We start from the raw sequence: 15,172 nt of genomic DNA, 5'->3' as shown, positions 1-15,172 counted from the left end.
AGCCACAGGGTAACAAGCCGCCGAGGGCGATGGTGGTGCAGTTGCACGGGTTCCTTGATAAAGAACGGATCTTGAGGTGGGCCAGGGAGACGAGGCAATGTACCTGGGAGGGCAAGGAGCTTCGGGTGTACCAGGTGCAGAGCTGGCCAAGAGCACAGTGGGCTTTAATTGAGTGCAGGCTGCCCTCTTCTAGAAGGGGATGAAGTTTGGGTTGCTGCTGTACCCGGTCCATCTCTGGGTGACCGACAATGGTCGGGAATATTAATTTAGGACATCGGAGGAAGTGATGGAGTTTGTGAGAGACAATGGACTGGCAGGAGAAGGAGGACATTGAACTTTAGAGGATGTGTTTGGGGTGGTTGGTTTTCCCTGTCTCCCTTGCCGGGGAGGTCGGGGTTTGGGGATTTTTCTTTTTTTCCCTTGGGGGTGGGGGGGGGGGGGGGTGGGGGGGGGGGTGGAGAGGGGGGTTCTTAGTTGTATGTTATGGCTGTAACGTTTTTGTTGCCCGGTGGTGGGAGGGTGGGGAGGTTTGTTTGTTGGCTGCACTTGGGGCTGCTTTGAGGGGTGGGAGGGGTGGGGGGGGGGGGGGGGTGTCGTGTTGGGTCAGTCTATTGGGTTCTGTTTTTTTCCACTGGGGGCTATTGTCCTTTGTTCCTCTTTTTTTTTCTCTCTCTTTCTGTGATTGTTGATAATGCTGTTTGCACCAAGATAGTGTGTGATTGTGGGGGCCCAAGAATCAGTGGGGGGTAGAACGCTAGGCGCCATAGGCGGGGGCTAGCTGGACGGGCAAGTTCACGCAAGTTAGGGGTGAGCAGGTGGTTAGTGTGTTGATGGGGTTGGGATTGTTGCTCTGTGTGAGGGGGACTGCTGACAGAGGGGAGACGTTTAAAGTACAATATGAGAGGGGTTGATGATGTTAGACATCCGAGGGTGGGCCTGTTGGGTAGCGGGACGTGAGTTGGAAGCTGGCCTAGGAGGGGCTATGGTTGATTGATCAGAAAACGCAATCAAGATTTGTCATGCAAGCGAGCTAGCTGCACAGCAGTTTAGTACGCTCAACCTGAAACATTTTGCCGCCAATGTGGAAGAAGACGCCAGCGCCATAAGCTTAGTGACGCATTCCAATAAGAAACGTGGTCCCAGTGCGGGCAGCCATTTTAAACAGCCGACCGGTTCCACCATTTTTGTGCCAGCGATGCAGCAATTGACAGGGGCCTCGACAATGTCCAGCATTTGGGAAGCTGTGTTCCAAGTGTGGCAGGACAAAACATTTTGCGAGGCAATGTTTTTCACGTCCAACTGGGGACCAAACCGGATCAGTTAATGTGATTGATGAGATCCACTGGGGACCAAACAGGATCAGTTAACGTTGATTGATGAGATGTGCATCAAAGACCTGTTTTTCGGTGACCTAATTTTGACTGAGGACACGATGGGTCCGAATATGCAGCAGTAGTGATAGTGATCCTGACTCCATGGAAGACAGATGGGCGATTCCATTGATGATCAATGGCACTTTAACTAAATGCAAGTTGGACACTGGAGCGAGGGCCAACCTTATCAGTTTGTCAGATTTGAACAGGCTGAGCACCAAATCGACAGTTGTCAATCAGACAAGTCCGCTGAGAGACCATGGTAAGGAGATTGCGATGTTGGGCACATGTGAGCTCGAAGCATGGGTGCACAACAGAAGTCACACCATAACATTTTCCATTGTGGAAACGGAACGGGGGTCCATCATAGGAACAGAATCGTGTGAGGCACTGAACCTAGTTGAGTGGCTATACATTCCAGACAGCGCTACGATAGGATGATTGCAAATGGCAACAATATGAAGTGGCGCAGTTATCCGATGAGATAACAGCAAAAGTCAAGGTGGAGGAAGATAAACCAGGTGAAGTGATGGAGGAGCCAATAGGAATTCCAGAATTCTAGCTAACAGTCTTCAAGAATGTGAATGTGCTCCGTGACCATGATACAGGAGCATGATGATGTTACTAACTTTTGGTTGGTTCAATTTGCTCTGTTTTATAACCTTTGCTCTAGAGTCGCCAGGTATCTTTATGATACCGCCACGAGGTTCAAGTTGAAGTACTGATCAATAACTCAACACACCAATTAGTAAGATTCAAATTCAAACACATTTATTATACACAGTCAATCGCTACTCATGCATAAATTCTACTTAATATACGATCTCTGTAACTAACAGGCCTATACTTAGCTTTGGACTGGCCCACCAGGTCAGGGGAACAAATGGCCTTTCGTTCGGGTTCTGAAACTGCAGGATTCAAAAGCTGGTATGGACTGGTCGCTAGGAGCGCCTATCTTGTAACGTGCGTTGACTGGAGACTTACTTGGTTGATGCGGCAGCTTGGGCAGTTCACTCTCAAGGGTTGATTCGCTGCTGAGTGACCCTGCCAAGAAGGACGATTTGAACTTGGGGGCTCTACTTTATAGTCCCCAGGGGCTTCCCGCCCTTCGGGGCGGACCCCATACCTGGTTCCAAGTGATTGGACTGCATTCCGATCCCTTGGATCGATTTCTCCAATACTGGAGTTGTTCCCTGATCGCTGGGCAGTCCCTGAGTGTCCGTTGGCCTTCCTTTGTCTTGGCTTCTGCTGGCGCCGAGGAGTCTGGCTTGGCCTTATTCACCTGAAATGTTTCCATTGTACCTGGGGATCGCTCATTAGAATGCAGATGGCTGTGAGTTTCAGTGCTGTCTGGGCTTTTGCAAATTCTAATACACAGGATTTCTGCACTTGCTAGTTTTTGCCTGTGCTGGCTGAATTTCCCTGCAGCCTTTGTGGATCTCCATCTTAAGTCGGGAAGTGGCCAACCCAGGTGGCTACAATGAGCCCATCCTAAAGCATTCACAAGACTTAAAGGTGAAATTTTCAGGTCCAGGGTAGCAAATGAGTTTTACTCTGGAGTTTTAAGTTTGAGCCAAATGAGTATTTGACAAATGAAGCAGTGACAAAAACATACAAGATGGAGTCACAGCCTGATGGGTCAGACTTTTTCTTCTTTGATGAGCCAGAAATTATAGGATGCACAGAATGCAAAATCGACTGGAAGAAAGGAAGAAACATCATAATTAAGACCATTAGAATGAAGCAGAAGCATGACGGTCGGGGCACTGGTTGAACAGTTACGAAAACTGTACCAAACGACTCTTTCTTCAATTTTCTTTAGTCCTCCCGATGTTCCAGAGAATGGGAAACTGGATGAAGGTTCTGCGCAAGACTCGCTGCTGACTTTGAAATTGGTCACTTCTTACAGGAACACACAATTCCACGAGCAGTGTTATATCACAGGAGAAGCTATTGCAGATGATGATGATGATGATGATAACGATGAGGAAAGGGAAGAGTCCAATGATGAGTCAAAAGAGGAAGACCATGACGGTTTATTTTGTCTATTTGGCATTAATGACGAGATGATAAGTAGCTTCCAAATTGTGCAGGACAACGATAAGTGTGAAGGTTCTAAAATGGAGTGTGCCGAGGTTGAAAGCGAGATTGCAACAGCAGACAAATTAGCTGAGAGCAAATCAACTGTGAACAGCCAACTGGTATTTGAAGAAATAATCTACATTTTGCAGAAATGGGCTGCAGAGAAGCACAATGATTTATCCTATGCCCATGGAATAATTCCTGCAGTGGATTCCCAAGTACTCGAGGCCATTCCATCAAAAAAGCTTGCAGCAAGAACAGATCGATCCATTTTCATGCAGTTCTACAAGAACAGACGAAGCATGTATTGTTATATCAGATGAGGATGAGCCACTAATTGAGACACACATAGTGAAGAAGTAATGCCAAATGTTGAAGACATTGATCCAACTAAGATACCAGAATCCGAGGGTTTGCAGATCATTCCAGAAGTCGCAAACTTCATTCAACTGCAAAAGCATCAAAAAGTATGCCAACATTGCAAGTCTCGCCAGTCGATGGGCATGCACACAGCCCACTCTACAGGTGTGGTACAGCAGAAATGGAAAAGTATTTTTTAAAGCAAAACAATGTTTATTCTATGAACTCAAGTTAACCTTTTTAAAACATACAGTGAACATCTTAGCAACCATTAATTCAAATACAACCCCCAAAGACTACAACACGAAGTAATCCTTTAAGCTTTCCCTTAACATCCATAAGACTTAAAAACAAAACCTTTAACAGAAGCACCTCCGGTTTAACTTCACTACTGAGAACAGTTACCACGTTGAAATCAGCAAATGAACATTCATAAGCTTGCAGAGATTCACTCACATCCTGCTGTGATTGCAGCTTCTCCAAAACTAAAATGAAACCAAACCCACCCAGCAGCAAAAAGCCTAAAGCGAAAGTAAAAAGCTGACGGACAGCCCAGCTCCACCCACTCTCTGACATCACTGCAGTAATAAACACCCATTTCTTAAAGGTACTCTCACTACAGATATTTATATACACCCATTTCACCCATTTATAAACACCCATTTCTTAAAGGTACTCTCACCTGACAGTAGCTCCAGGAGAATTCAATTATTCCTTTCCGTTTGTATTATAGTTCATTAGTTATCTTTCCACGTGTTCAATTGGTTAATAAACTATCTTATTGGTCAAAGAAGTAGATGTGTGTGCATCTTTCCCACGGCCACAAAATAGGACATAAGTGAGTGAGTTACTTGTCTCAGAATTCCCAACCTCTGACCTGCACTTAGAGCCACAGTATTTATGTAGCTGGTCCAGTTACATTTCCAGTCAATGGTTACCTTTCAGGATGTTGATACTACATGAATATTTGAGTCCTGTCTTAAGAGATACGGCCATCATGAGTTCTCCTCTTTTTCAGGTAGTTGCACGCACAGAAACCAATTTTACAATAGTGGCTTTTTCCGATGAAATAGTTCCATTATGCATCTCTTCAGAAATGGCACTGGATGAAGTATTTACTGCCATGCATGCGGTAATGTGAAATGTTTACCTTTTTAATTTCAATTTTCATAGTGCCTGCTAGCTTCATTCACATTAATGCAGGGCTCATTAGTGTGTATATACAAATGTGTATTTTTCCCAATTTTGTTCCCAAATTCTCTAAATTAATAATAACTCCTGTGCTGAAAGATTATTTCAGAATTCATTTAAGGAGGTGCAGCATCAATCATGAGCCTTTCTTAAAACTGTTTAGTACTAGATTGTTACAAATTACCACTATATATTAGCATTAATTTACAAGCAAATTTCTTTAATTAGTGTCGCAGCTCATTTTTTTTCCACTTCGTTCAGTCTTAAATAGCTTCAGGTGCTTGTTACTTCTTTTGATAGAGGATTCTGGGTGCCAAAATCTAAGTGAAGAGATATGTTTTGCCCAGTCTTGCAAACATTGCACACATGTTGGTCCCAGTGCTCAAGTTACTGCATGAGGTTCCTCAAAAAACATTTCTTGAACTTTAAATACAGGATTGTGTTTTTCTTCACTAATTTTTTTTATTGACTTCATTCACTTAATTGGAATCTCTCTTCGGATTTCCGAAACAAATTCAACTTCTTTGTCCCATCTGAAAAATGTTAATAGACTTGAACTAAAATAAAATGAATATGCTTTTTTTTAATGTAAAGGCAATTATGAATGCTTTTCAACAGGTCCAATTTGGCGCCACTGACTGTGCACTCCCCATGTTGTGGGCTATTAAGACAAAAACTGTTGCAGATGTGTTTTTTGTCTTTACCGACAATGAGACGTATTATGGAAATATTCATCCTGTAGATGCCCTCAGAGAATACAGAAAGGTGAGAAAACACAAGGTAACCTTATAATGTGACAATTTTTACAGTGCATGTAAGCTTAATTTAGAGAATGTAAAAACAACTCAAACTTCTGTAGCCTGCAGAATTGTTAGAAATGTGGTGAGGCTCCTCTCTCTGGGTCAGAATAGTGCCATTTTCAATCCTTTTCAGGAGCCGATTTGCCTGGTCTTAGAGAAGGGGGAAGGTACTGATTGGGAACAGCGCTCCAGGATTAGAGAAGGACCAAGTGTCATTGTTCTTCTCATCATTAAATGGCAACTCCTGATGGGAATTCAGTCCCTGTAAAACTGTACTCCTAATTGCAGTGGGAAGAATGGGGAAATTGCCCTTTAAGGAAAACCTCTTATGAATTCCAATTTATCCAAGAATATAATTGAACATGCTATTTGACACTTAGAAGCTCACGATAGAATGAGCCAGCGTGATGGCTCTGTGGGAAACTTATAAACCTGTGTCCTACTGAGTCATCCTGACCTGTAGGATCTCTGGTTTGGTCCTCCATGGTGTCGGCAGACATTGGGAAAGTACAATTCTGCATTCCTGGCACCGTATTTAGCTGACAGCATTGGTGATTAGCATAAATTCCTTCCTTGAGAAGAGAGAAGAATGAGAATGAGGTGAATGAGACATCCCTCAGATATTCGCTGCTCTTTGAAAGGAATGTTTCAGCTATTCCACTTTGTCTGGACCTTTCAGCTGTTTACATTTGCTAATGTAAATTAAATTGAGTTTTCAGAGTGCAAATCCAGGTCCTAATTAAGGCTGCCTGTGAAATGTGATTGCGGCCCGCTTGATGTAAGACGTTGTATTAAGATTACCTATGACCCAAAGATAATGTAGCGAGCTGCCAGTAAATGTATAAATTAAGTTGAAGTATGATGTGGAGATGCCGGCGTTGGACTGGGGTGAGCACAGTAAGAAGTCTTACAACACCAGGTTAAAATCCAACAGGTTTGTTTCAACTCACTAGCTTTCGGAGCACTGCTCCTTCCTAAGGTGAATGAAGAGGTAGGTTCCAGAAACATATATATATAGACAAAGTCAAAGATGCAAGTCAATACTTTGAATGCGAGCATTTGCAGGTAATTAAGTCTTTACAGATCCAGAGATAGGGATAACCCCAGGTTAAAGAGATGTGAATTGTCTCAAGCCAGGACAGTTGGTCGGATTTTGCAAGCCCAGGGCAGATGGTGGGGGGGGTGAATGTAATGCGACATGAATCCAAGGTCCCGGTTGAGGCCGTACACATGTGTGCGGAACTTGGCTATAAGTTTCTGCTCGGCGACTTTGCGTTGTTGCGTGTCCTGAAGGCCGCCTTGGGGAACGCTTATCCGGAGATCAGAGGCTGAATGCCCTTGACTGCTGAAGTGTTCCCCGACTGGAAGGGAACATTCCTGCCGGGCGATTGTCGTGCGATGTCCATTCATCCGTTGTTACAGCGTCTGCATGGCCTCACCAATGTACCACGCTTCGGGACATCCTTTCCTGCAGCGTATGAGGTTGACAACGTTGGCCAAGTCGCACGAGTATGTACCGCGTACCTGGTGAGTGGTGTTCTCACGTGTAATGGTGGTACCCATGTCAATGATCTGGCACGTCTTGCAGAGATTGCCATGGCAGGGTTGTGTGGTGTTGTGGTCGCTGTTCTGAAAGCTGGGTAGTTTGCTGCAAACAATGGTTTATTTGAGGTTGCGCGGTTGTTTGAAGGCAAGTAGTGGGGGTGTGGGGATGACCTTGGCAAGATGTTCATCTTCATCGATGACGTGTTGAAGGCTGCGAAGAAGATGTCGTAGTTTCTCCGCTCCGGGGAAGTAACGACAGAAGGATACTCTGTCGGTTGTGTCCCGTGTTTGTTTTCTGAGGAGTTCGGTGCGGTTTTTTGCTGTGGCGCGTTGGAACTGTCGAACGATGAGTCGAGCACCATTTCCCGTTCGTATGAGGGCATCTTTCAGCGTCTGTAGATGTTTGTTACGCTCCTCCTCGTCTGAGCAGATCCTGTATATACAGAGGGCTTGTCCATAGGGAATGGCTTCTTTAATGTGTTTAGAGTGGAAGCTGAGACCATGTCCCGAAGTGTGGTACATTGGCGAGGCCATGCAGACGCTGCGGCAACGGATGAATGAACATCGCACGACAATCGCCAGGCAGGAATGTTCCCTTCCAGTCGGTGAGCACTTCAGCAGTCAAGGGCAATCAACTTCTGATCTCTGGGTAAACGTTCCCCAAGGCAGCCTTCAGGACACGCGACAACACAAAATCGCCGAGCAGAAACGTATAGCCAAGTTCCACACACATGAGTACGGCCTCAACCGGGACCTTGGTTTCGTGTTGCATTACATTCACCCCCCACCATCTGGCCTGGGTTTGCGAAATCCTACCAACTGTCCTGGCTTGAGACAATTCACACCTCTTTAACCTGGGGTTACCCCTGTCTCTGGATCTGTAAAGACTTAATTACCTGCAAATGCTTGCATTCAAAGCATTGTCTGGCATCTTTGACTTATATATGTTTCTGGAACATACCTCTTCATTCACCTGAGGAAGGAGCAGTGCTCCGAAAGCTAGTGATTTGAAACAAACCTGTTGGACTTTAACCTGATGTTGTAAGACTTCTTACTAAGTTGAAGTAAATGCAGCATTCACCGTTGGTATTTCCATCAGCATCAATCCTGGCTTTAGTGACATAGCAATTTGATCAATGAACCAGAACATTCCAGTAACGAATATCAGGGGTTATTTTCACTGATATCTCCAGAAACACTCCTAACAGAAGTACAGATGTTACTTCTAGAGGCACTGACCATCAAGAGTGAGCAGGTTTCTGACAAGTCTGAATAAACTTTCCCCAACCATCCAGGAAGTCTAATCGTAGAATAACTGTGACCTAACAAGTGTGTATGTATAATTGCTTGATATACCTGTACAGTAATTAAAGAAAAGGCCGTTACATGGCAGCAGTAGAAGCTTCATGCTGCAATTTAGTAACATTTCCCAAAGAGTCCTATAATCACAACTAAAGTAGAATGAATGATAGCCATACCTTGGTCCATCCAAATCATAAATATGTAAAACATTGCAGATGCTGGAAATCTGCAATCAGCCCAGAAGATATTGGAAATACACAGCCTCTGTAGAGAGAGGAACAGAGTTGGCCTTCCATCACAACATCAATTCAGATCATCTTCAATTGACAAAGTTTGTTAGCTTCTTTTTTTTTATTACAGAAAATGGGCCTTCCTGCCAAATTGATTGTCTGTGGATTGGCATCTAACGGCTTCACCATTGCTGACCCGGATGACAAAGGCATGCTGGATATCTGTGGTTTTGACTCTGGGGCTCTGGATGTCATTCAAAACTTTGCATTAGATTTGATTTAAATGTCGGAAGAAACCACTGAATTATTAGTTAAACAGTAATTACTCATCAGGTTTCTAGGACTGCGTAAATTGAAACTCACATTATGGATTGCTAGTTTCTTGGTAGAGTGCCTGTTTGAATTAACGACACACTATAAATGGCATGACTGTAAGTGGATTTTAAGAATGTTCTGTCACAGCGAATTGTTTTAATTATAGTGTGCGTTTTACTCTCAGTTGTGGAGACATTTGTAACCTTAACTAGAAACATCTAAGTAGACACAACAAATGTTGTGCTTTTTTTTTTGTTCAGTGAGTTTATCTGAGACCATTTTGACAGTAAATAGGTTAAATGTAATAGTGGAGAACACTTTAATTGTATTTCTTTGCTGTGAACAGGCTGACAAGAATTGAGATGATTCAATTGTGGAAATGGATAATGTTTTTGAGGAGGATTAGGTCACATAAATATTCTGAGACAACGTTTTCTAATACATTGTACCCTAGTTCTTTTAATACCAATTACATGAAAAGAGTTGAAAAAGGATGAAGTGGTCAATAGAGGTAGTGTGGGAATATAGTAAACTGGAGTTTATTATAGGTGGATTGTGCTGAATAAAGTAGTCTTTAAAAGGTAAATCGCTGTGTAAAGTATGCTGGGTTTAAAAAAAATCTATTGTTCAGCCGTCAGACATGCAAGAGTTGATTTTAAAAGACAGCTGTAAATGTCACAGCCACAAAAATAGATTCTACTTAATGGCCACCAACACTTTCTTTTGTTATAGATTTTGTAGTTACTGTCAATGGGGGTTTGGAAAAGAGTGAGTTGCAGATATATTGAAGATTAATATAACTTGGAGATTAGGTTAAAAATTAAATTTCATTTTGCAGAAGATAGTGCAGTATTAGCTTTGCTGATTGACAGGAACAATCAGTCATTCAAGTGCATTTATTAAACTGTCTCATGTATTGATAGTCAATCTCGATAGTTTTTAGAGTGGCATCCATACCAAACGTGTGCAAGCTTGTATACAAGGCAAGCCATTGGCGACTTAACTTTGCTGACCTGATCAGCGCTTTTTGGTCCTGAGTGCCTGATGCTACGCACTACATGTTCAAACTTGTCCTATTTGAAAAGAATATAAAAGAAGTTACAAATTATCCCCGTGATGACACTTTTTTTTTAAAAAGTATTTGCTTGGTGAACAATCCAATTTTGTTTCAGGAGAAATTATCTTCATGGTTAAAGAAAGTGTAAGCTGTTATGAGCGTGTTTTTGCAATGACTAAGAATTCCAAACCTCACGACAGCGTGTTTTTGGAAAAACAGATATTATAATATTAGCTATGTAAGACAAAGGCAATGAAATTTGAATGGAGATGCAAAAATTTCCATTTAGTAAAAATGGCATTGGAAAAGAAAGAACTGTATTCAGCATATTAAGCTTTGAACTTAGAACATAGAACATTACAACGCAGTACAGGCCCTTCGGCCCTCGATGTTGCGCCGACCTGTGAAACCACTCGAAAGCCCATCTACATTATTCCCTTATCGTCCATATGTCTATCCAATGACCATTTGAATGCCCTTAGTGTTGGCGAGTCCACTACTGTTGCAGGCAGGGCATTCCACGCTCCCCTTGCCTTCCTCAGTTGATCCAGGGCCTTCTCTGTAGATAGCAGCCCAAACTCCAACTGTACAAAGAACATAGAACATTACAGCGCAGTACAGGCCCTTCGGCCCTCGATGTTGCGCCGACCTGTGAAACCACTCTAAAGCCCATCTACACTATTCCCTTATTGTCCATATGTCAATCCAATGACCATTTGAATACCCTTAGTGTTGGCGAGTCCACTACTGTTGCAGGCAGGGCATTCCACACCCTTACTACTCTCTGAGTAAAGAACCTACCTCTGACATCTGTCCTATATCTATCTCCCCTCAATTTAAAGCTATGTCCCCTTGTGCTAGACATCACCATCCGAGGAAAAAGGCTTTCACTGTCCACCCTATCCAATCCTCTGATCATCTTGTATGCCTCAATTAAGTCACCTCTTAACCTCTCTAACGAAAACAACCTCAAGTCCCTCAGTCTTTCCTCATAAGATCTTCCCTCCATACCAGGCAACATTCTGATAAATCTCCTATGCACCCTTTCCAATGCTTCCACATCCTTCCTATAATGCGGCGACCAGAATTGCACGCAATACTCCAAATGCGGCCGCACCAGAGTTTTGTACAGCTGCAACATGACCTCATGGCTCCGAAACTCAATCCCTCTACCAATAAAAGCTAACACACCGTACGCCTTCTTAACAACCCTCTCAACCTGAGTGGCAACTTTCAGGGATCTATGTACATGGACACCGAGATCTCTCTGCTCATCCACACTGCCAAGAATCTTACCATTAGCCCAGTACTCTGTCTTCCTGTTATTCCTTCCAAAATGAACCGCCTCACACTTTTCTGCATTAAACTCCATTTGCCACCTCACAGCCCACCGCTGCAGCTTATCTATGTCCCTCTGTAACTTGTAACATCCTTCTGTACTGTCCACAACTCCACCGATTTTAGTGTCATCTGCAAATTTACTCACCCATCCTTCTACGCCCTCCTCCAGTTCATTTATAAAAATGACAAACAGCAGTGGCCCCAAAACAGATCCTTGTGGTACACCACTAGTAACTGGACTCCAGTCTGAGCATTTCCCATCAACCACCACCCTTTGTCTTCTTCCAGCTAGCCAATTTCTGATCCAAACTACTAAATCACCCTGAATCCCATGCCTCCGTATTTTCTGCAGTAGCCTACTGTGGGGAACCTTATCAAACGCTTTACTGAAATCCATATACACCACATCAACTGCTTTACCCTCATTCACCTGTTTGGTCACCTTCTCAAAGAACTCAATAAGGTCTGTGAGGCACGACCTACCCTTCACAAAACCTTGTTGACTATCTCTAATCAAATTATTCCTTTCCAGATGATTATACATCCTATCTCTTATAAACCTTTCCAAAATTTTGCCCACAACAGAAGTAAGGCTCACTGGTCTATAGTTACCGGGGTTGTCTCTACTCCCCTTCTTGAACAAGGGAACAACATTTGCCATCCTCCAGTCTTCTGGCACTATTGCTGTAGACAAAGATGACTTAAAGATCAAAGCCAAAGGCTCAGCAATCTCCTCCCTAGCTTCCCAGAGAATCCTAGGATAAATCCCATCCCAGGGGACTTATCTATTTTCACACTTTCCAGAATTGCTAACACTTCCTCCTTATGAACCTCAAGCTCATCTAGTCTAGTAGCCTGAATCTCAGTATTCTCCTCGACAACATTGTCTTTTTCCTGTGTGAATACTGACGCAAAATATTCATTTAGCACCTCTCCTATCTCCTCGGACTCCAAGCTCAACTTCCCACTACTGTCCTTGACTGGCCCTACTCTTACCCTAGTCATTCTTTTATTCCTGACATATCTATAGAAAGCTTTAGGGTTATCCTTGATCCTACCTGCCAAAGACTTCTCATGTCCCCCTCCTGGCTCTTCTTAGCTCTCTCTTTAGGTCCTTCCTAACTAACTTGTAACTCTCGAGCGCCATAACTGAACCTTCATGTCTCATCTTTACATAAGCCTCCTTCTTCCTCTTGACAAGTGTCTCAACTGCTTTAGTAAACCACGGTTCCCTTGCTCGACCACCTCCTCCCTGCCTGACAGGTACATACTTATCAAGGACATGCAGTAGCTGTTCCTTGAACAAGCGCCACATTTCCATTGTGCCCATCCCCTGCAGTTTTCCTCTCCATCTGATGCATCCCAAGTCTTGCCTCATCGCATCATAATTGCCTTTTCCCCAGATATAACTCTTGCCCTGCGGTATATACCTATCCCTTTCCATCACTAAAGTAAATGTAATCGAATTGTGGTCACTATCACCAAAGTGCTCACCTACCTCCAAATCTAACACCTGTCCTGGTTCATTACCCAGTACCAAATCCAATATGGCCTCGCCTCTCCTTGGCCTATCTACATACTGTGTCAGGAAACCCTCCCGCACACATTGGAAACAAACGGACCCATCTAAAGTACTCGAACTATAGCATTTCCAGTCAATATTTGGAAAGTTAAAGTCCCCCATAACAACTACCCTGTTGCTTTCGCTCCTATCCAGAATCATCTTTGCAATCCTTTCCTCTACATCTCTGGAACTTTTCGGAGGCCTATAGAAAACGCCCAACAGGGTGACCTCTCCTTTCCTGTTTCTAACCTCAGCCCATACTACCTCAGTAGACGAGTCCTCATCAAACGTCCTTTCTGCCACCGTAATACTGTCCTTGACTAACAATGCCATCCCTCCCCCTCTTTTACCACCTTCCCTGAGCTTACTGAAATATCTAAACCCCGGCACCTGCGTAGACCATTCCTGTCCCTGCTCTATCCATGTATCCGAAATGGCCACAACATCATCGAAGTCCCAGGTACCAACCCACGCCGCACGTTCACCCGCCTTATTTCGGATGCTCCTGGCATTGAAGAAGACACACTTTAAACCACCTTCCTGCCTGCCGGTACACTCCTGCAACTTTGAAACCTTACTCATGACCTCAGTACTCTCAACCTCCTGTATACTGGAGCTACAATTCAGGTTCCCAAGGCCCTGCTGAACTAGTTTAAACCCTCCCGAAGAGCATTAGCAAATTTTCCCCCCAGGATATTGGTACCCCTCTGGTCCAGGTGCAAAACAACACGTTTGTAGAGGTCCCACTGACCCCAGAGTGAGCCCCAATTATCCAGAAATCTGAAACCTTCCCTCCTGCACCATCCCTGTAGCCACGTGTTCAACTCCTCTCCCTATTCCTCGTCTCGCTCGCACGTTTGGGTAACTGAATCATCACAACTAGGAAATATTGATGATAAACAGTTCATTTTTAAACTCTAATCTTGTGCAATTATGTTGGGTCATAAGCACCATTTTGTTAACTTTTACAAGCATTTTCTTTTTCTTCTCTTCTAAAATCATTTCCTCCAGTTTGTCCCCCCTCCACTCTATTACCTGGCACAAGTGGACACTAATGTGCTTGATTGTTTGGGTGGGTGCTTTACAGGTAAGCTTGATCTTGTGCTGATCTGATGCCTCTATACATGTATAATTCTAGCAAAGGCTACCAAGTAGCACTTTTACAGTCGTCTTAGCTAACTGAAGAAGACCACAGACCAAGCCTAGGATCTTGCTGGTCTGCATAAAACTCACTGTGGTGTTGTTGCAGCCTCCCATGTGACTGCACAAGAAGCTATTAAACTGTAGATGGTATTAAACTAGTTGTCTTGTTTTATTTTGCTCTAAACAATTGAACTTTTACCTAATCTCCAGAAATGGAAAGGAATTGCAGCTCCTGCTATGAAATGCATGTAGTGTTAACTTGTTCCAGTAAAATTTCAAATGTTGATATCTCAATCTTGTTTAAATCACTTGACATGACAGTGGAGGTTGTTTGGATAGATGATCTGGAAGTTTTGTGCGGAGTCGGTCTTTTAGTAATCCACTTGTTAAACTGGTAGGATTAATTGCCAGTAGTTAATGACATAGGTGATTGCTGCTGATAGCTGAGGGATGGCTTGAAGCATCCTGTCTGTGTATATTTCTTCGCATGTTGCATGGTTGGTGTGAAACCACCTTGTTATGGGCATCATAGATTATCATAGAATTTACAGTGCAGAAGGAGGCCATTCGGCCCATCGGGTCTGCACCGGCTCTTGGAAAGAGCACCCTACCCAAGGTCAACACCGCCACCCTATCCCCATAACCCAGTAACCCCACCCAACACTAAGGGCAATTTTGGACACTAAGGGCAATTTATCATGGCCAATCCACCTAACCCGCACGTCTTTGGACTGTGGGAGGAAACCGGAGCACCCGGAGGAAACCCACGCACACACTGGGAGGATGTGCGGACTCCGCACAGACAGTGACCCAAGCCGGAATCGAACCTGGGACCCTGGAGCTGTGAAGCAATTGTGCTATCCACAAGG

The 15,172-nt window shown here is 43.8% G+C and overlaps 1 protein-coding gene across 3 annotated transcripts in view; it reads left to right on the top strand.

The window, feature by feature from the left end:
* ro60 (Ro60, Y RNA binding protein) overlaps positions 1-14,458 on the top strand; it is a 72,413-nt gene extending 57,955 nt beyond the window's left edge. For 2 of the 3 annotated variants that reach the window (XM_072511486.1, XM_072511488.1), the window contains 3 exons: positions 4,834-4,947; positions 5,625-5,771; positions 9,014-14,458. In XM_072511486.1, the coding sequence (XP_072367587.1) occupies positions 4,834-4,947; positions 5,625-5,771; positions 9,014-9,166 (414 nt within the window). In that variant the 3' untranslated portion in view covers positions 9,167-14,458. The remainder of the gene's footprint in view (positions 1-4,833; positions 4,948-5,624; positions 5,772-9,013) is intronic. The other variant, XM_072511487.1, reaches the window with a different exon arrangement.
* The last annotated feature ends 714 nt before the right edge of the window (positions 14,459-15,172 follow it).

Source organism: Scyliorhinus torazame, chromosome 7 (assembly GCF_047496885.1).
Source record: "Scyliorhinus torazame isolate Kashiwa2021f chromosome 7, sScyTor2.1, whole genome shotgun sequence".
NCBI classification, from domain to species: Eukaryota; Metazoa; Chordata; class Chondrichthyes; order Carcharhiniformes; family Scyliorhinidae; genus Scyliorhinus; species Scyliorhinus torazame.
The sequence above is the reverse complement of the archived record's forward strand: the minus strand, read 5'-3'. Positions and strand labels throughout refer to the sequence as shown.